The 21695-nt window shown below is 39.3% G+C and overlaps 1 protein-coding gene across 2 annotated transcripts in view; it reads right to left on the reverse strand.

The window, feature by feature from the left end:
* gal3st2 (galactose-3-O-sulfotransferase 2) overlaps window positions 1-16111 on the reverse strand; it is a 42059-nt gene extending 25948 nt beyond the window's left edge. For both annotated transcript variants that reach the window (XM_067593759.1, XM_067593758.1), the window contains exon 1: window positions 15978-16111. In XM_067593759.1, coding sequence (XP_067449860.1) covers window positions 15978-16033 — 56 coding nt within the window. In that variant the 5' untranslated portion in view covers window positions 16034-16111. The remainder of the gene's footprint in view (window positions 1-15977) is intronic.
* Window positions 16112-21695: the final 5584 nt, after the last annotated feature.

A 21695-nucleotide genomic window follows, 5' to 3' on the forward strand; every position in this document is an offset into this window, starting at 1 on the left:
AGACTCACAAGGCTATCAACACATGATTAGCTCCAGCATCTACATTTCCTCATTATGTTGAAAGAAAACATAATTCAGGCAGCATTATGTTTCCTTCAAAATGTATTTGCTGTTGCAATTAAGTAGTGTATGCATCTCTTCTTTTCTGGAAACCACAAAATCTAAACCAAATCTCGTGGCTAGCAGCAGTCAAGATATCATGCTCTGAACCACAGTGGACAGAAATTCAAGTCATGCCAAGTCAAATCAAGTCAATTTTATTTATATAGCACCAAATCACAAAAGAAGTTATCTCAGGGCACTTTTAGAGATAGATAGAACAAAGGCCTGTTTCAGAGAGGAGGTTTAGTGAAAACTTTGAATTTGTTCACCCTGAGATGAGGGAAACTCTGGGTTTTCAGTTTCAGAAAGAGAGCTTACTTAAACTTGGGGTCAGTTACTGCAGTAACTGACTCTGTGAAGCTAATCTGCTTGCTGGCAGGTTTTCTTCAATAAACCTCGAGTTTCTCTCCGTCTTCTCCCTCTAACAGAGCCAGACACACTGTTTCACTTCCTCATTCAATCAGTCTGTATCAAAGCGCATATCGAGGCAAATTCATTAGCGGAGGTTTACTGCCTGTCAGAATCTAGTATTGGTCCAAGCACAGAATCTTGTGGAACTCGGTGTCTAACTTTTGCATGCATGGAGGATTCATTGTTAATATGTACGAACTGAAATTGATCTGATAAATAGGATTTAAACCAGCGTATTGCAGTTCCTTTAATGCCGGTTAAATGTTCCAGTCTCTGTAATAGGATGTGATGATCAATGGTGTCAAATGCAGCACTAAGATCTAACAGGACAAGCACAGACAGGAGTCCTTTGTCTGATGCAATTAGGAGGTCATAGGTAACTTTCACCAGTGCTGTCTCTGTGCTATGGTGTGCTCTAAATCCTAACTGAAAATCCTCAAATAAACTATTATGTAGAAAGTCACACAACTGATTGGCAACTGCTTTCTCAAGGATCTTAGAGAAAAAGAAAAGGTTTGATATAGGTCTATAGTTGGCTAAAACACCTGGATCAAGAATAGTTTTTTTAAGAAGAGGTTTAATTACAGCTTCTTTTAAGGACTGTGGTACATAGCCTGTTACTAAACGACAGATTGATCATAACTAGTAAAGAAGTGCTCACTAAGGGTGAAACTTCCTTAAGCAGTCTAGTTGGTATGGAGTCTAGATGAAGAAATCACTGAAGTTAGTTCAGAAAGGTTGATTGGAGAAAAAAAGTCAATATTATAACAATATTAAGGGTGTCAAAATTTCGATTCTGAATCGAAAATTGATTGAAATGAGCGTTGGATTTCGACCTTTGAAATCAAAAGTAGGATCGGCGATTCTCCCTTTATTTTTTTTCTCTCCACCCCTGCCTTCTTGCATACGTCTTGCACGCTGTAGAAGAAAAAAAACACATTTCAAAGACACACCGGTAGCCTGCAGCTGCATTACTTTCTGAGACACCATGGCCACTGCTGGAGTTGGAGATGATGGAGAAACAACAGAAATGGAAAATCCTCCTGCTTCCCTGAAGTCACCAGTGTGGCAAGGCAAACTATGAAACACACTTCGGTAAAGTTGGAAATATATTGACAGATTCAAACTTCCAGGATCAATAACTCATGAGCAAAACATTGTTAAAACACAAACGACCACAGTAAGGTAGACAATGAGCTACAACCTAATTTTCACTCTTGTTCTCAGCTCTTGTTGTAAAGTATCTTTCTGCCATCTAGTGGATCTTCCTTTTGTTTTTGTGTTTGACAGTTTGTTCCCAATTGACTGGTGAAATTAGTTATTGTTATTACATTTATAATAATTAAGTATTAATTAATGATTAATTAAATAATTTAAGAATGACCATATGGCCATAGTGTTGTACATTGCAAAAAAATATGGTGGTTATATCACACTTGATACCATGTAGGCTATCTTTTTAAAGAAGAATTTGAAAATGTAAATCACAGTTGTCAGGGCATAAAACCATGATCAATCAAGACTCAATAGTCTAGCAATGACGTAGCCATCAGTGCTGGAGAAAAAAAGTTGAATCAAATCGTGACCTTAAAATCAAAAGTCAAATCGTTGATTTGGAGAATTGTGACACCCCTGCTAAATATGTATCAGGTTTTACAGCTGTTTCTAAGGTTCCTGTGTTTGGGGATAAATCGGTGCCTGTTGAGGGTAGGCTGTGATGAATTTTGTCTCTAACAGTAAGAATGTTATGATTAAAGAACGTCTTTACTACTGAAAATGAACCTAGGGCTGTTTTTATTCTTCTCTATTAATGATGAGTAATAGGCATCTCTTACAGAGGGCCTTCCAATATGTTTTAAGATCTTGCCAGACCTCACAAGTTTCTTCCAGTTTGGTGGAACGCCATAGCTTTCAAATTCTTTCAAGTTGTTTGCTTTAATTTGCAGGTTTGGGAGTTATACTATGGAGCTAACCTCTTTTGTTTTATTATTATTCTTTTTTAAAGGGGCGGAGGAGTCAAGTGTTATTCGCAATGAGCCTGCAGCACTATCAACAAGATTATCAATTTGGGATGGACTAAATATAGCATAAGAGTCCTCTGTTGTGTTGAGACATGGCATTGAATTCCGTGCTGATGGAATTGCTTCCTTAAATTTAGCTACAGCACTATCAGATAGACATCTAGTGAAAACATTTTTGTCTAATTGCATGTAGTCCAGTAATAGGAATTCAAAAGTTATCAAGTAATAATTTGATAAAGTGATGTCAGAACAAGATCGAGGGTGTGGTTAAAATAGTTGGTGGGTTTCTTTACACTCTGAGAGGAGCCAGTGGAGTCTAATAATGAGATAAACGCAGTGCTAAGACTACCATTATCAACATCCACATGAATATTAAAGTCACCTACTATAATTACTGTGGATTCACTTAGGCTGACATATTCTTCATGATACAGCCAGGTTTCAGTAAGACAAAATATATCAATATGATAGTCTGATATTAGATCATTTACTAATACAGCCTTAGATGACAAGATATCTAATGTTTAAGAGTGCACATTTAATTCTCCTATTTTGTTGTACTATTGCAGAGGTGGTGTTAGTTTTTATTAGATTTTTACATATAACTCCTCTTCTGTTTACTTTAGATTTAATTGATTTAAGTGATTAGGGGACAGACACAGTTTCTATGTGGTTTTGGGTGGGTAACTGCTCTAATGGAAGCACAGAGAAGCGTGTAGGGCTGCAACTCTGCTTCCTGGTCTCAACTCTGGATTGTCATGGTTTTGGTCGACTAATAAACTCAGCCATATTTCGAGATATGAGAGCAGCTCCATCCAAAGTGGGATGTATGCTGTCTCTCTAATCAGACCAGGTTTTCCCCAGAAAGTCAGCCAAATATCTACAAAGCCTATGTCATTTGCTGGACACCACCTATAAACAGTATTGCTGTCCTTACACTCTGCTGCTGTAACAGCAAAAAGAAAACAAATCTTTGCAATTTGTTCAGCAGGAGGTTAAAAAGTTAGAAAAAGGCTTTTGTATATTGTATCTCCCTGCAACCCTCCAAAACACTGATGCAAATCTCTCTCTGTTAACTCAGGCAGTAACTCTGTCCTGCAGTCTCCGTCTGTCTCTGTGTCAGAGTGTAGATTTGTTGTTGGAGCAATACTGAGCCTCCTCTGCCAAGATGAACTCCTGGAAGCACTCAACAGCTGTGGGTACTGCTTGAATAAACACAATAACACACACATGCAAACAAACTCTTTACTGCTCCCTTTACAGGGCTCTATTCTGATGGTTAAGGTCAATATTGTCCAATTCTAGTCCAATTTTAGTGTCCCATTTTGTTTCCGAGAGAGAGAGAGAGAGAGACTGAGGTGGTGGAGGGGGTTACATGCAACAAAGGACCCTGGCCTGAACTGAAGTGAGTGCAATGTGGTTATACTGCATGGTATGCGTCTCGACGCCTTGAGTTGTTGGAAGAATTGTAATATGAAACATCTGTGCAGGAAGTGTTGACTTTCAATAATGGTAGCTTAACAGCAATAAAAAACAGCAAAGTGAAAGCAAATGGAAATAATAAGTGAATGAAAACAGTATTTCTGTTAGAGAAGAAGTGTTTTCAGCAGAGTGGTAAGTATGACATGACTCTTTGGTGGAAATGTACATTATACTGAATTAATGAAGAAAATAGGTAAACATGGACAAAATGTTGAGTTTAGGAGAAATCAGAACTAAAGGCCTGTCTCTAATATAAGCTTGTAACAAATTACAATATTCTCCCTCTTACCTGCATAAGATTTTGGCTACTGACTGCTCTCCAACACCTCAGTGCAATTAAGAACCCAAAAGTCCAAGTTTCAGGACCCAGAAGGGAATAGCTGGGGCCAGCTAACATCTATATCTGTTTCCACACAGCAGAGAAGTGGCCGTTGACTTTGTCATGCTCTGTGGTTTGATGTCTAAGCAGTCTGAGCTTTCTATAAACAGAACTCAGCAGTCAGCCACAGCTCCAGCCACAGTCCAGATGGGGAAGAAATAAGAGAATTGGTTAGCCAAATCCCAAATCTTGTACAGTACAATGACTAAAAAGAAATTCTGTGAAACCATCTTTAGATTACCAACTCATGTTCTCCACCCTGAATATCAGTTTCTCCCCTCCTCCCAGGTAGGTGGTACAGAGTTTCACTAAGCAGACACCACAGTTTTAAAAATTCCTTTGTCCCCCTGTCCAAAACACCACTGTTGGGCCTCATACTCCATGTGCATCAGACAAAGGCAGGCCTGCATGCAAGTCACAAAGCCTGATAACAGGAAAGGGCGCCCAGGACAATGGGAGTCCATTTTGGATTTTCATTTCTGTCATTTGACTAATTGAATAATCAGTCATTTCAGCATCAATATTAGTGTTCACATCTCACTATTTTTGGGGAGAACCTACACACAGACACAGGCAAACTCAATAAGTAAATGAGCCTACATGTCTGCACCAAAGACTATAATCCTAACCTATTTTTAGATTTGGACATTTTCTACAATTAAAAACATTGGTGAGAATTGAATGTGTGTATTATGAACAGAAAAATACACTTTTAACTCATTTTAGCCATGGTTTGATCAAATAAAAAAGGAGCAAATGCAGACAAGACTTCACCCATATTCAACTGAACACATTTGGACTTGGATTCCAGGTCTGGTCAAGTGCACGAACATGAAACATGACAAACATATAATCTACCTGGGCCTCATATTGAACGCAGAATGTTAGCAGAGCAGCAGCAGCTTCAGTCCTCAGTGTCTACACCAGGATGTGTTCAGACACAGTATAGAATGTAGTTCACCCACGTGAAGTAAAGGAAAAGTCATGGGGTCACCAAAGTCTGTAAGGTTCATCCTCTGGGAACACTGAATGTCTAGTATATGGCTGGACCGTATATGGTCAGTGTGTGAAATTGTGGCCAATTTGTTACAGGGAGAGTCAGTGTTAGTGTCTATAATTGTATTCCTAGATATTAAATGTTCATCTGCATTTTTCTGTAGTGGTCCTGTGCACCTTTCTGCCTCTTTCCCAGTCAATGATTATGGAGGCTGTGGTGGAAATTGTAAATGAAAGTTTTGATAGCATTTTGGTTGCAAATTCAAGAGGCTTATCTCTGCCTGGTTACTGCAGTTACAGTCAAATCAAGCGCACCTTCAGAGTAGCTGCCCCATACTCAACTGATATAACGGCTACATGAACATGGATCTCATGTTTTACCTGCAACACTTGTGTTTTAATGCTGTTGTTCATCGTTTGTGATGTGAAAACATCAGAGAAATGAAAAGCTTGCGTGTTATTAGTTCTGCAGAGTATCTGTCCTGCTGGCTGCTGATAGCACTGTCAGCCAGAGAGATGGTGATTCATTTTGAAAGAGCAACGGCCAATAGGGACAACTGTGCTTATAGGGCTGGTCTGTGGCAAGTCCAGCCAAAAATTTCATGTTAATCCATTACATAGTTGTTGAGATATTTCAGTCCAAATTTTCAGTCCAAAGTGGAGGACTGACAGACAGACTGACATGTTATCCCACCAGCAAGCCACCAGCATGGCTACAAACCTGAATAAAGGAGTGGAGAAACAGAGGGAATGCAGATGCTTCCACACAGGTCACAAGGGCTAACTGAATGGTTTGATGAGGATCACTGATATTTAGAGCTGAAGCCAACAGTTATTTTAATCATCAATTAATCTGCTGATTATTTTTATGATTAATCAATGAATCCTCTTGTCTGTAAAATATCAGAAAAAATAATACAATTTCTCAGAGCTCTGGGTGTCTTCAAATGACATGTTTTATCTGCCTAACAATCCAAAACTGAAAGATTTTTTTTTTAAAGAATATATAATTATATTATACAAAAAAATAAATGCTCATATTGGGGAAGCTACCAGCAAAATGTTTGGCACTTTTACTTGATAAAGGACTTGAGTGATAAATGGATTAACAACACACAAACACAAGTTTTACATGATTCATTTCTGTCATTTGACTAATTGAATAATCAGTCATTTCAGCATCAATATTAGTGTTCACATCTCACTATTTTTGGGGAGAACATACACACAGACACAGACAATAAGTAAATGAGCCTACATGTCTGCACCAAAGACTATAATCCTAACCTATTTTTAGATTTGGACATTTTCTACAATTAAAAACATTAGTGAGAATTGAATGTGTGTATTATGAACAGAAAAATACACTTTTAACTCATTTTAGCCATGGTTTGATCAAATAAAAAAGGAGCAAATGCAGCACAATCTGGAACATCCAACTGAAGCCTGGGTAACACTTCATTTAGCATTCATAAGCAGACCATAAAACAGTCAAGTTTTGTTAAGTTAAGCCTGTTGTAAGCAGATCTGTGTTTATGAATGTATTTGCTAACAGCTAAACTCCTTCTGTGGACACCCATAAGTATTTGCTGCTCCATAAACAGATGATGAATGACAGTATAGTAAAACACAGTTGTAATAATATAAAATGTCTTCATATGAGAGCTTATAACTGTATATCAAATACTGTACATTAATTAACACAAAATGTTCAAATGTAAAACTGTTTTAAACAGCACTTGTATGTTGTCTACTCTGTGTTTGTCATTTGTCCAGTTAAGTGTTGTGTATGCACTGTGGCTTTTATGCAAATTATGTTCCTAACAGATAAATAGGTTTATTTTTTTTGAAAATGTCCTGATATCTGCTTATAACTACATTATAGTGTGTTATAAACCATTTATTAAAGGTTTGTGTACTGCTTATAAATGCTAAATAGGGGGACTTAAAGTGTCACCATTCTTATTCAAGTCCAGCTCTCTTCAGTAGTGTTATTCTGATGCTCTGATTATACAGTCACTACGACATTAGTTTAGATCTGTAGTCCACTGTTTACTGTGGTTGGAGCAGAGAGCTGCTGACTGTCAGTGTATCCTCACACAGCACCAGTCACTATAGTTAGATGAACAACAGCATTAAAACACAAGTGTTGCAGGTAAAACATGAGATTCATGTTCATGTAGCCGTTATATCAGTTGAGTATGGGGCAGCTACTCTGAAGGTGTGCTTGATTTGACTGTAACTGCAGTAACCAGGCAGAGATAAGCCTCCTGAATTTGCAACCAAAATGCTATCAAAACTTTTATTTACAATTTCCACCACAGCCTCCATAATCATTGACTGGGAAAGAGGCAGAAAGGTGCACAGGACCACTACAGAAAAATGCAGATGAACATTTAATATCTAGGAATACATATTATAGACACTAACACTGACTCTCCCTGTAACAAATCGGCCACATATATGAAGTTTGCTGCCTGTTTAATTGTGTTCACCACGCTAGACTGTTTTTGTGTTTGTCCTGCTCATTACTGCTGTGTTTGTGACACCGTGAGTGAGAAAGTTGCTTTGTCGATCAGAAACCAGACAACATGCATTACAGACTGCCAACCACCAGGCGGCATCTTGTTATTGTCTGACCAAGATACCGCCGTCACTTTGCATTCACGCATACACGCATTCACCTGCATGTGTTCACCTTGTACATAGCTGTTTATGTGTTTGCTTAGGTAGAATTAGATTTTAGGACAGTGGTTTATTGAATGAAGCATTTGTTAACTTTGTTAATTCTGCTAAGTCTAATAAATACTGTTATATTCTTAAAGAGAAGTTCTTTTATCATTATTGTGTTTTATATATCGTGAAAAGTGACGGATTGAGGGAGTCAGAGCTTGAATACACCCCTTCTTTGTTCACCTGTGAATACTGATATCCCTCGGATATTAATATTCTAGGTGAACTCTTTTATGAGACTGCCTTGTTTGGTTATTGGTCCTGGTTTCCGGGTGGTGCCCTGTAATTGTTAATTCATATTAATAATTCTATTAGGTTTTATAATTAATGATTATCTCTGATAATAACTAAGTATTGCTAATAACCAACCGTGCTCCTCACAGATCTGACAGCTGTGTCCCCCCTGTGAGGTTCTTTAACAGTTGGTGCCCGCATTATTAATTAATATTAATAATATCTTGATTTCATATTCATAATGATCTATGATAATTATGAATTATTACTAATAACCGACACACTCCTACCAGTCCCAACACCACCTAGGCTGAAATATGTGTACGCCATAGCTGTCCTTCTTGACATTGATCACTGTTATTGTACTATGTGTGCACTTTTTCTGATGTAGATGGGCATGTGCAATTGATAGATGAATGTATTTGCTGTTTTTTACTGTTGTTTTGCTGTGATTTTATACTATAGACACTGTGATGTCGAAGGCAAATTTACCACTGGGACAATAAAGTCTATCTCATCTATCTTATCTTATTACAGCATTAGCTAGTCACTGTGTGTCTTGTATTGTTACCACCGCCACTTCTGTCTACTCTATATACAACTCTGTCCATCCTTGAGGAGGTATCCCTCTTCTTTTCTCTTTCAGAAGTTTCTCACTTTTTTCTCCTAAATATTTTTAGTGAAGATTTTCTTTATTTAGGGATAGAGTATGTTGTATGCTGTGCAGATTGTAAACACCACTGAGGCATATTTGCAATGTGTGATTTTGATCTATATAAATAACTGTGATTTAACTTGACTAGCCACACAAACCATAGACATGCATAAAACACTTCTCCAGCTGAGTTCAGTTTGAGATGTCTATAAGGCACAAACAAGTAGAACACATCATTCCTGTCCATAGTATCTCCTGCATCCTGATTCATTCATAAAGGCAAAAGAGTGGAGGTCTAGGGCACAGAGAAATAAGATATATCAGACGGGTCTTCTGGGTTCTGACTCAAGTTCACACTTGGCGGGTGTACTGCTGAGGAAGTGCAGTGTCGAGTGTGAAGTTATTTGGACATGCGTCACATTTAATAACTTTGCATAAACAAGTGAACAGTGAGCCACTAAGCTCCATGTCTGAGTGCAGCTGGGGCTATTTGATATCAACACTGTCACATCACAGCAGGAAGGGGCTTCTGGGTTCTGATTTGCTGAAGGGGACAAGAGACACATGCCCTGCTCAGTTAAACTGCCCGAGAGATAAGAAGGAGCATACACAGCAGAAAAAACAGAGACGGAGGAACTATCCAATAGGAGCACAGACACATTTGATTGGCAGCAAAATCAACCAATGGAAGGCTGTAAACTGCTTCTATGGTTCAACCTCACTTTAGTCTCACTGGTCAAGTTTCTGTCTGGATTTAAACCATTTAATTTGTTAAATCCTTATTGTTTCAATTGATACTTTTGTCAATTGATACATATATATGTGGTTCTCGAGAAATAATAAGCAATCGGCCTGTTCTGAACAGGCACATTTTGAACGGACACTGCACTAGTCAAATCCAGAGGCAGACTTGAGTCTACTTTAAAAACGTGAAATTGTTTCTCCAAAAAATACAGAGGAGAGTGAGCAGGCTCTTGTACCCATTTTTGGGTTTGTATATGCACAGTACAAAGTACGCACAGTGTCCATTGTTCAGTTGACCTATCTCAAGCTTCTGTCAAATCTTCAAGGTGATTTCCATATAATTTGGAAATGGACTGAAACCACAAGCTGCTCTCAAGTTAGAAGAAACACATTTAATTGCAAAACACTGCAATATATTTGGAAAACTGGTCAGCAGTATTGTGAAGTAAGACCCTATTCTGACACTGAGCTCTGATGTTATGGTGGGAGGGCAGAGGGAGCTTACAGACATCAGAACAGGGAAATAAGGTTTCCTCAGGCTACAGCAACATCTGGAGCCTGGTCTATTCCTCCTCCAGGTCTCCCTCTGCAGCCCCCACAAACACACATGAACTTTTGCCCTCTGTGTGTAAGCTAAGAGGTAGCTTCAGGTAGGCAACTCTCTTTTTAAAGAATTCCAGGCATCTCTCTGCCAGCAGTGGTCTGGAGCTCAGTCAAAACCACAGCCAGTCTATGTGCAGATCAATGTGTTCTCCTTCCTCACTGTGGACTGACACTGCCTGGCCAGCAGCTGCTAATCTGTCCCTTGATAGAGATATCTTACACAGCCAGGTCACCCTGAACAAAGAAATCATATTTATGACCTAAACTAAACACTGGGCTGCTGATATGAAGCCTGAGGAGAATGTGAAACCAGCACAGTGAAGTGGATTTGGATCTGTTAATGGAATATTTAACACATCATGATACAACATAATGAACAGTAACACCAAATCAACTTACAAGTAACAGCCTGTTCCAAATAAAGGTCTGCTTCTCTCTGCCATTGATGTAAATAATGATTGATGATTGTGGTGTGGTGGAATTACCAGTTCTATAATGGCCTGAATGATAAATTCATTATGATGTACATTTCAATAGCACAGTACAACAACAGTCATGTAATACTCACCACGCTGCTGCTCTCACTCTCTCTTTTTTAACACAAATACTGTTTTCATTCACTCATTAATTCCAGCTGCTTTTAATTTGCTGTTTTTTTAAATGCTGTGATGCTACCATCAATGAAACTCAAGACTTCCTGCAGATGTTTCACATTAAAAGTCTGCCAGGCACCAATTCTGCCAGGCAGGCTTTGAACTTAACACTAACATCAGCATGCTAACATGCTCACAATGTTAATATACTGATGTTTTACAGGTATAATGTTTCCAATGGTCACCATTTTAGATTAGCATTTTAGCGTGCTAATATTTGCTAATTAGCACTAAACACAAAGTACAACTCAGGCCCTGTTTACACCTGGCATTGACATCCGCCTCTGGTGATCCGATCACAAGTGGACAGTTCTAAGTACGTCTGTTTACACCTGGCATTAACATGCATCTCCACATGCGTCCTGAGTGATCACTTGTGATCAGATCTCACTTCCCTGCTCTATATGCAAATAAACACGGACTTCATTTCCATTTGCAAAGACCAAATTCATTCGTTATTAACCAATAGGAGGAGCAGGGGTCCCTATACCCTATGTCCAAAGCTGTGGTCAACTTGTTTGATAACAGGATAAACAAATATATATATATATATATATATATATATATATATATATATATATATATATACACACACATATATATATATATATATATATATATATATGTAGAGAGAGAGAGAGAGAGAGAGAGAGAGAGATGTGCAGCGATCTCCCCGCAGCTGTGTCTCTCCATTGAGAGACGCTGTGCACATTTACACACAAGACACAGCAGCATAACTTCATCGATTATTTAAATCTCTGACACGCTAACAGCATCGGCCAGGATCTAATGTTAATTAATGTTCTGTATTCTTCTACACATCCAGTAGATCAGCTGTTACACACACAGTCCAGGTTGATACTGTTTTGAGTAAAGCAGCCGTCCTCCTGATAAATTCTGAGCTCATTATGTCGAGCAGCGCAGCAAAACTAAAACGTGTGGTTATCAACTTGACAGGACAGAAGAAACTATCCAGCAACGTTTAGCTTCTGAAATATTTTTTAGAAAGACAAGCAAAAATTGAATTTAATTAATTCAATTTAATTTCTATTCTAATTGTCGATTTGAGAAGGGAAACTGGTTAGGGGAACGGGAAAAACAGGAAAAAACGAGAGGTGGATTACATCTTTAATTCACATGAAAAACAAAATAATTTGTTCATCCTGTTATCAAACAAGTTGAACAGCTTTGGATGGAGGGTCTTGTGCCTAGTCTGCCGGAAAATAGAGGACGTCAGTTGAGTAGGTGGTCCTTCAGTGTGGCCCAGGATGCATTGCGTTTGCACTACTGAATGAATGTGGCCACATGCGGCCCAGACCATCTCCAAATGTGGTCTGAGTGATCAGATCTCAATCCATCCTCAATGTGTCTTGGGTGTGTTTACACCTGTGTTTAGAGCCGTCCACTTGTGATCGGATCACCCGAGACGGATGTTAATACCAGATGTAAACAGGGCCTCAGACTGATGGGAATGTAAATGGTTTTGATGAAAAGTCAGAGGATCACCAGTTCATGCTGTGAGGAATATGAATGTCTGTACCTAATTTCATGGTCATCCATCCAACACTTTTTGAAATATTTCAATCTGAACCACAAATGTTAACCTCATGGTGGCACAAGACAAAAAAATCAGGGGATCACAAAAGTTATACAACTCATCCTCTCAGGTCAGTACAAAAGTTCATGGCAATAAGTCCAATAGTTGTTGAGATATTTCAGTCTGGACCAAAGTGGTAAAAACATGGACCAGGCAACCAACCAAAGAATCCAACACTCAAATCGCTAGAGCAATGACATCAGTAGGGCTACAAACTGAACTGAAGCAACAGTGACGTACACATATTTACTGTAATTAACAAGTCCGTCTAGGTGCTAAAAAATGACTACCATTCTTTATAACTGAAAGAACGACATCAGTGAGTTCAGTGTGTCACATTAGCAGCCTGTGTTAGGTTACATGGAGGAGACCTGAAACGTCTGCTCTGCCTTTGACATGTTGCACAACTTTTTGGGTCGAGCCTGTAGCCCTGACTGACCTTGAATTGGACTCAAGGTAACGAGACCAACCCACATGCACACAGTGCAGCCTACTGTTACACTTATCTGGTCCGATCAGCAGACCGTAATCTGATGCTGATAGGCTAACGTTTCACACTGCCTGCAACCTGCGATAGAATATCAGCAGAGAGCTGAGTGACATTAGCCAGCATGCGCTGATTTGGTCTTTTGATTTGGCTGCTGTGTGTTCACATGGCAGCTTATAGTGGATTCATGGGATTTTAGGGGTCATCCATGTGTGTTTAATATGTTTCATTTCTTGTCCAACCAAAAAGGTAAGAATATGTTACAGCAGAGGAAGAATGCACACATACTTCCACCTTACAGCTGTCTGGACTAAATCCACCCAACACTACACTCTGACACACTTCCTGACAAGCATTTTGTTTCACAGGAAATTACTTAAATTAAATTCATTATGCTGGGGTGTATTGTCAAGGGAAACAAACATTTTAAATCCAATGCAGTCCGACTGCAGAGTCAGGCGACAGACCTAGTCTGATTATACTGTAACAAGACAGTTACAGTATAACCAGTACAAAGACAGTCAAATCTGGTCTGAACAGACCCATGGTTAATTAACCCTGATACAAAATGCAGTCAACTCGAACAGTCAAAGATGATGCACCACATGATCAGAGCTGGTAGTCCACTTGGATCCATATAATTATTTGACATATTAACATAGAGACTTGAGACCTGCAGCAATACAATCACACTCCACTCCATTAGGCTAAATACAATTTGGCCTGACTTGGATTCCAGGTCTGGTCAAGTGCACGAACATGAAACATGACAAACATATAATCTACCTGGGCCTCATATTGAAAGCAGAATGTTAGCAGAGCAGCAGCAGCTTCAGTCCTCAGTGTCTACACCAGGATGTGTTCAGACACAGTACAGAATGTAGTTCACCCACGTGAAGTAAAGGAAAAGTCATGGGGTCACCAAAGTCTGTAAGGTTCATCCTCTGGGAACACTGAATGACTAAACACAAGACTAGGTCAAAACCAAGTATATGGCTGGACCGTATATGGTCAGTGTGTGAAATTGTGGCCAATTTGTTACAGGGAGAGTCAGTGTTAGTGTCTATAATTGTATTCCTAAATATTAAATGTTCATCTGCATTTTTCTGTAGTGGTCCTGTGCACCTTTCTGCCTCTTTCCCAGTCAATGATTATGGAGGCTGTGGTGGAAATTGTAAATGAAAGTTTTGATAGCATTTTGGTTGCAAATTTAGGAGGCTTATCTCTGCCTGGTTACTGCAGTTACAGTCAAATCAAGCGCACCTTCAGAGTAGCTGCCCCATACTCAACTGATATAACGGCTACATGAACATGGATCTCATGTTTTACCTGCAACACTTGTGTTTTAATGCTGTTGTTCATCGTTTGTGATGTGAAAACATCAGAGAAATGAAAAGCTTGCGTGTTATTAGTTCTGCAGAGTATCTGTCCTGCTGGCTGCTGATAGCACTGTCAGCCAGAGAGATGGTGATTCATTTTGAAAGAGCAACGGCCAATAGGGACAACTGTGCTTATAGGGCTGGTCTGTGGCAAGTCCAGCCAAAAATTTCATGTTAATCCATTACATAGTTGTTGAGATATTTCAGTCCAAATTTTCAGTCCAAAGTGGAGGACTGACAGACAGACTGACATGTTATCCCACCAGCAAGCCACCAGCATGGCTACAAACCTGAATAAAGGAGTGGAGAAACAGAGGGAATGCAGATGCTTCCACACAGGTCACAAGGGCTAACTGAATGATTTGATGAGGATCACTGATATTTAGAGCTGAAGCCAACAGTTATTTTAATCATCAGTTAATCTGCTGATTATTTTTATGATTAATCAATGAATCCTCTTGTCTGTAAAATATCAGAAAAAATAATACAATTTCTCAGAGCTCTGGGTGTCTTCAAATGACATGTTTTATCTGCCTAACAATCCAAAACTGAAAGATTTTTTTTTTAAAGAATATATAATTATATTATACAAAAAAATAAATGCTCATATTGGGGAAGCTACCAGCAAAATGTTTGGCACTTTTACTTGATAAAGGACTTGAGTGATAAATGGATTAACAACACACAAACACAAGTTTTACATGATTCATTTCTGTCATTTGACTAATTGAATAATCAGTCATTTCAGCATCAATATTAGTGTTCACATCTCACTATTTTTGGGGAGAACATACACACAGACACAGACAATAAGTAAATGAGCCTACATGTCTGCACCAAAGACTATAATCCCAACCTATTTTTAGATTTGGACATTTTCTACAATTAAAAACATTAGTGAGAATTGAATGTGTGTATTATGAACAGAAAAATACACTTTTAACTCATTTTAGCCATGGTTTGATCAAATAAAAAAGGAGCAAATGCAGCAAAATCTGGAACATCCAACTGAAGCCTGGGTAACACTTCATTTAGCATTCATAAGCAGACCATAAAACAGTTAAGTTAGGTTAAGTTAAGCCTGTTGTAAGCAGATCTGTGTTTATGAATGTATTTGCTAACAGCTAAACTCCTTCTGTGGACACCCATAAGTGTTTGCTGCTCCATAAACAGATGATGAATGACAATATAGTAAAACACAGTTGTAATAATATAAAATGTCTTCATATGAGAGCTTATAACTGTATATCAAATACTGTACATTAATTAACACAAAATGTTCAAATGTAAAACTGTTTTAAACAGCACTTGTATGTTGACATTAGTTTAGATCTGTAGTCCACTGTTTACCGTTGGTGGAGCAGAGCAGCTGCTGACTGTCAGTGTATCCTCACACAGCGCCAGTCACGATAGTTTTACTTAGAAAATGACAACTTAAGAGAGGCGATGCTGTAGCCTACATGTCCTACCAACTTCCAAAACAGAACACGAGTTGACTTACGAGGTTACAGAGCTGAGAGGCTGGTCTCTGATCCATCTCCTCGGTGGGGACAGCATCTCCCCGAAACAACTCCCGCTCCGAATGTCTCTACGGTCCCCGTCCTGTCTGCCGTCCTCTCTCTCTCTCTCTCTCTCTCTCTCTCTCTCTCTCTCTCTGTCTCTCCCCCCTCTCTGTGCATCTCTAGCTCTCTCACTCAGACTCCTCCTGCTGAAACATCAGCACTTCCACGCTCAGAGACAGAGGAGAAACATAAGCGTAAGAGTAAGGAGAGAGAGAGAACTGTTATGCTCTAAAGCGCTGAACTGCAATTCTCTCAAATTCAAATTTGCTTTCATGATATGACAATAATTCAGTTATGTTTGTAGTAATGTTTATCACAAAGGCAAGTTGAACAAGGTTGAATGCAAGTCTTTTCATTCAAAATGTAAGAAAAAAGACATGACACATTTTACATTTACATTACATTTTTCCTCAGGCAGTGACATGCCCTGACAGATTCTGCTGCTTGTATGTCAGTTCTTCCCCAGAATGAATATTGGACTTTGCTTTGGTCTCTCTTGGCATTTGAGTTTTATTTTGGTAAAGAACTTGGTTCGTGTTCCTTTCCACAGGCTGTAGTTTACTGAGTTTACTGTAGCAGGAAGTGTTGTTCTGTCAGTACCTCTTGTTGTGGCTGAACTGACACAGTGGGCCCTATTTTCGTGTCGGCGGAGTGGCGGAGGAGAGGCGCAATAGAGGGTGCGGCGGTGCTAATTCGGCACACTGCAATCTTCGTGCCAAGAATGAGTACGCCATCCGCCGTCGCCTGCTTAGAGCAGCTCAGCGCACTTATTTTCCGTATTATTTTTGTCACTTTATTTGGTGAAGGCACATCTATATAAACCTCTCTATATCACACAAATCCCTTTATTTGTGTTTTGCTTGTTTTTCTACTTTCTCACTTTTTTCTGGTCATTGAATTGATGAATTGATGGGAGTTAATGGGTGATTCTTGCCAGCATCAGCAGCAAACAATAGCAGCAGCTTCGTATTGTTGTTGACCCTCTGTCAGCATCTGAGCTAAGGAACTGGGCAGAGATAAGTTATTAAAGTGGATTATTTACATATGCTGTTGTTTTATTGCTGTTGTTTTAAGTTAACGGACTTAGTGTCCAATTGTTGCTGCTGATAATACTGTGAAGTATTGTTGTTTGCTGCTTGATTGGTTGTGTTTATCATGCTAAACTGATTTGTGTGTCCAACTGCTTGGACTACTTTGTGTTAGCCCACCATCATGTGTGAGACACACACACAGGCACACACACACACACACACACACACACACACACACACATTTGGTGAGCCAATAACTCAGTAGTGGAGGTCAGCTCTGTCTAAGTTATCTTATTGTTAGAGACATGTTAAACCAGCAGGTGCCATTAGCCATTGTCTCTGTTCTGATCTCACGGTCACGTCCGCCATCTTGTTCCTCCTCCTTCCTCTCTCACACCCCACCCCCCTTGCACACACACACACACGCACCTGTTGTTGCTGTATATTGTCTTGCTCTTTATAACCGCTCTGCACAGGAGTACAGAGCTCATGCCCGAACATGAGGGCTGCAGGGGTGCACTTGGTGGATTTCTTAACTGCCACCCGGTACGCCCACAGGACCAAGGGCAGATGCAGGTTTCAGTCTTGCTTCTGACGGCTGGTCAGGATAGTGAGCTGGGTGGCCAGGATGCAGTTAGAACATTCAACCAGCCCTTCGCTCTGGGGATGTAGTTGTGTAGTCCAGGTCCTCCTGATGCTCATCCACCTGCAGACATCGCTGAACACTCCAGCCATGAAGTTCCATCCCTGGTCACTGTGTAGATCCTTGGGCACACCAAAGCAACAGAACATCTCACTGACCAGGTGTTCGGCCGTGGTAGCGGCACTCAGGCCACTTGGTGAAGTAGTCCATGGCCACACGGACGTAGCGGTCGTCTGGGTTGGTGGTAGGAAAGGGTCCTAGGATGTTTATGCTCAAATGCATCAGGCAAATGGATGAGTGAGCTGTGTTTTTTGACAAATTAACTTAAGTGTTGAAAAAACAACAAGCTTGTTCTGTAGTTTCCTCAGCGAACTGGAAGGGCAGCTGGTCATTCTATAAAACTTTTCTGACAGGTTAGTACAGGGATTTCCATTCCATTTGCATCAATTAATCAATTATGTTTTGGATTTTGGGTCAATTGTGGATGAATTCAACAACAAAACGTGGCTTCCACTCTGATTTAAGTGTCTTATTGGCTTCTTTTCCACTGGCAATTGCAGCTGGGGCTCATGGGAATAGTAGTATTTAGGCCCATCTGCCATGCGAAACTGATGGACGAAACATGATTTCTGAGAAACAAAGTTTTAAAAATTGAAACTGATGGCCATAATATAAACCTATATGCAGAGAGTCTATGTGAACACTGAGAATATTGTTTAAAAAAAAGCCAAATTGTGATACAGAAAGGGGAAAACACTTTTGGAAACAGCGGTTACTTTCACTTTACAATTCCATAGTCTTGCTTTTCTTCTCTGCTGTTGTCAGGCATGTCATGAAGGGGTGATGGAGGTTGTAGTTTTCCAGTTGGTAGGTTTCTGTAGTGCATCAGAGGCTCTGTCTCTGGAATAGGGTGGTCCATGTAAGGGCTCCATGATGGTCAGCTACCAGGACTCTCCAAGAATGTTAAATTAGAAAAGCTGCTTATTGAATTAGCCTGTTGGCATTTATGAGACTATTAAGTGTACTGCCTCAGAAATAAAATTACTGCTGCAGTTAGTCCATAAACTGTAGCACCCTGAATGTATTTTCCAGTCTTTGGCACCCAGTGAATAAATCCTCTGCATGATAGTCAGTGTTAACAATTTTGAAGCCAGATGTGTCCCTGCAGGCTCATTCTCCATAAATAGTCTTTTATTTGTCAGTAGTGACTAATAGTGTAAATTAACGGATCAGTCAAGTCAGCAGTCACACAGTTACTGTATACACATCTCCTCTACTCTGACCTCTTTTACTATGGAACACATGCAAATGTGTTCCATGTGTTATCATGCATAACTGCATGATAACACAATTGAACTTATGTTAACAAACCGCCTTTACTAAGAGTGTGGAAGGCAAGTGGATGTTTTTGAGGGACAAACACTCAGCAGAATGAATCAAAAGGAGCAAACCAGAGATTCATAAACTATCACTGAAATCAGTGGTCACTTCATCCAAATTACAAAAATAACATTTTCTCATTGGAACTATTTTGTACTCCACAGAGATGCCTGTGGATTATCCAGAGTAACAAGGAAACTATTTCTGGAAAGACAAGTTGCAGTTAATGTTTGTAACATTGTCAGTGTTTCAGTAAGGTTGTAACTATCACTGAGTACAATGAGGTCATGTCCTCAACTGTTTTTACGTGAATTTCAAAGGTTTAGCAATATTGCAGGGGAGTTTACATTCTACAGTTAAAGTTCAAGTTAAAAGTACACATGGTGCATATTTCTCAGGCTGATTCCAGTATTTTTAGAGAGGATTTCAGTGTGACTGCAGTTAGCCCTTTTTTACATGTCCATATTTTCTTAATAATTACCTGAAAAGAACTTTGTAATCTGGTGATAATTAGTGTAGAGGGAAAATAGAGACAAAGTTCTGAGAATGATATTTGAGTTAGACTTAATTTGATGAGTTTATAAGCAGATGTTGATTCTTAGAGGAATTCACTTGGGAAAAATATTATTCAAAAGCTAACTCAATAAATACATATTAAATTCTACTTATAGTATCAACATTCCAATAATATTATCCACAATGATAGAACACTCACAAGGAGATGATTTTACTTTTGAAGTGCATTTTACTGTTAATTTACTTATACTTAAGTAAAAGTTAGACTTTTCATTGTTGTATTGCTTACTGCTGACATTATCATCTTGTTTCATATGTATTTTGTTGTGTTACTTTCCCATACACCAGATTTAACCACATAGTCCTAATGCTCCTTAAATATCCCCTCCAGTCATTTTTTAAGACATATAAAAAATACTCTGTTTTGAACAATAATGTGTGTCTGATATGGTTTTTCCACAAAAATGCTCAAAAATCCAGAATCTACTGGAGATGTCTCGTACTCCTCTGCAAAGTCAGTTTTCAACATGTGTGCACCGGAGGCTTCAAGTTTCCACAAATAGCCTCTTGGATCATGATTAGCTCCAAAATAGTTGCGAGCTCATAGGTAAACACACCTTAAAGCAGATAAATGTGAAAACACAAGTCAAATTGTACACATACATCATTCTGCACAGAAAAGCTCAAACACCCAAAAGAAGTAACAAGAGAAGTAACACATTTTTGAACATTTACAGCTTGTCAGTATGTTTTGATTTTTGAGTTATCATCACCAATGTCTGATATAAAAGCCAAGATGACTGTTCGCAGGTTTACAACTTGATCCTTTTCCTGTACAATACACAGTCTATAACAATGCAGCAGTCAAGTCTCAGGCCAGCGCTCACATGGTATTTGAGTCCTGGCCATTGAAAGTACCCCCTTTAGTTCAGAGCAGTGTAGCCATTTTTTGTATCAGAGATGTTTTTCTTGGTGCCAAGCCCGCCCATATAATCTGCTGTCTGTGCCTCTCTTGTGCTGCTGTGAGAGGGGGTGGCATAAAGACTCAGGGCTTGAGGGGCGTAAGGGGGGCTTTTGGCCCACAAAGCCTCCTTTGTCTCCATGAACAGAGAGGTAAAACGAGCCTGCACCAGTCACCCTCACAGGGGTGAACATGGCATTGTGTGAGTTTTGCACCCCACACACACATAGAGACACACAGACTCTTTTCCTCACTCCTTCTGAGCCCAGAGAGGATGGTATTGTGTACAACCATAGGTGTGTGTAAATCATGTGTGTGTGTGAAATTCAATTTAAATCAGCCTCAGTGTGTGGCTTTAAAGGGTCATTTCACCCAGATTACAAAAAACAAGCTAACAGAAAAAACATAGCTGGTAGTGTCTCTCCATGCAGTTCATTTTTCATCTGTCTCTGAGATTTCCGCCTCCACCCCAATACAAGGTGGTGAATGGAATTTTGTTTGTGGTTCTCACATTATTTAAAAATGTCTTTCCACCTGTGTCCCTGTTAATCATTTAGACTAGTTCTTAAGTACAACATTTGCAGAGTTGATTTTTAGAAAACCTTAATTGTCTACATCCATTTTTGCTTGCTAGCAGTCTCCTTCCTTCTGTCTTTGCTTGGCTCAATGTGTAGCTTTGTATTTTGTATAATGTATCCTGTGTGTTTTTTGCTTTGTACTGTTTGTTATTGTGCTGTTATATGTTTTAATTGTAAGGGACTGCAGATGAAAATTTGCTTGAAGCTAACTCTGGTGCAGTACATCAAATGTTAACATTTATGTTTCACAATGTACATGGTCCCATTAAATACAGTACAACAACTTGCTGGAGGAGCTTTGTCAATTCTCAGAAGTAACTTTAATGATGTCACAGCAATGTCATCAAGGTTATCTTAGTTTGGGCTTAGAAACCACACATTTTTAATAGAAAGCCTGTGTTATAAACTGGATGTGTGGAGCTTGAAAGACATGTTATCAATAGATCCAGTTGCATTATAGACAATGTAGGAGCCAGTGTTTTTGGAGATTGACCCACATGCATGTGTGATGCATCACTACTACTCTTAAACTTATTGTTTTATTTTTT

Source organism: Thunnus thynnus, chromosome 7 (genome assembly GCF_963924715.1).
Source record: "Thunnus thynnus chromosome 7, fThuThy2.1, whole genome shotgun sequence".
Lineage (NCBI taxonomy): Eukaryota > Metazoa > Chordata > Actinopteri > Scombriformes > Scombridae > Thunnus > Thunnus thynnus.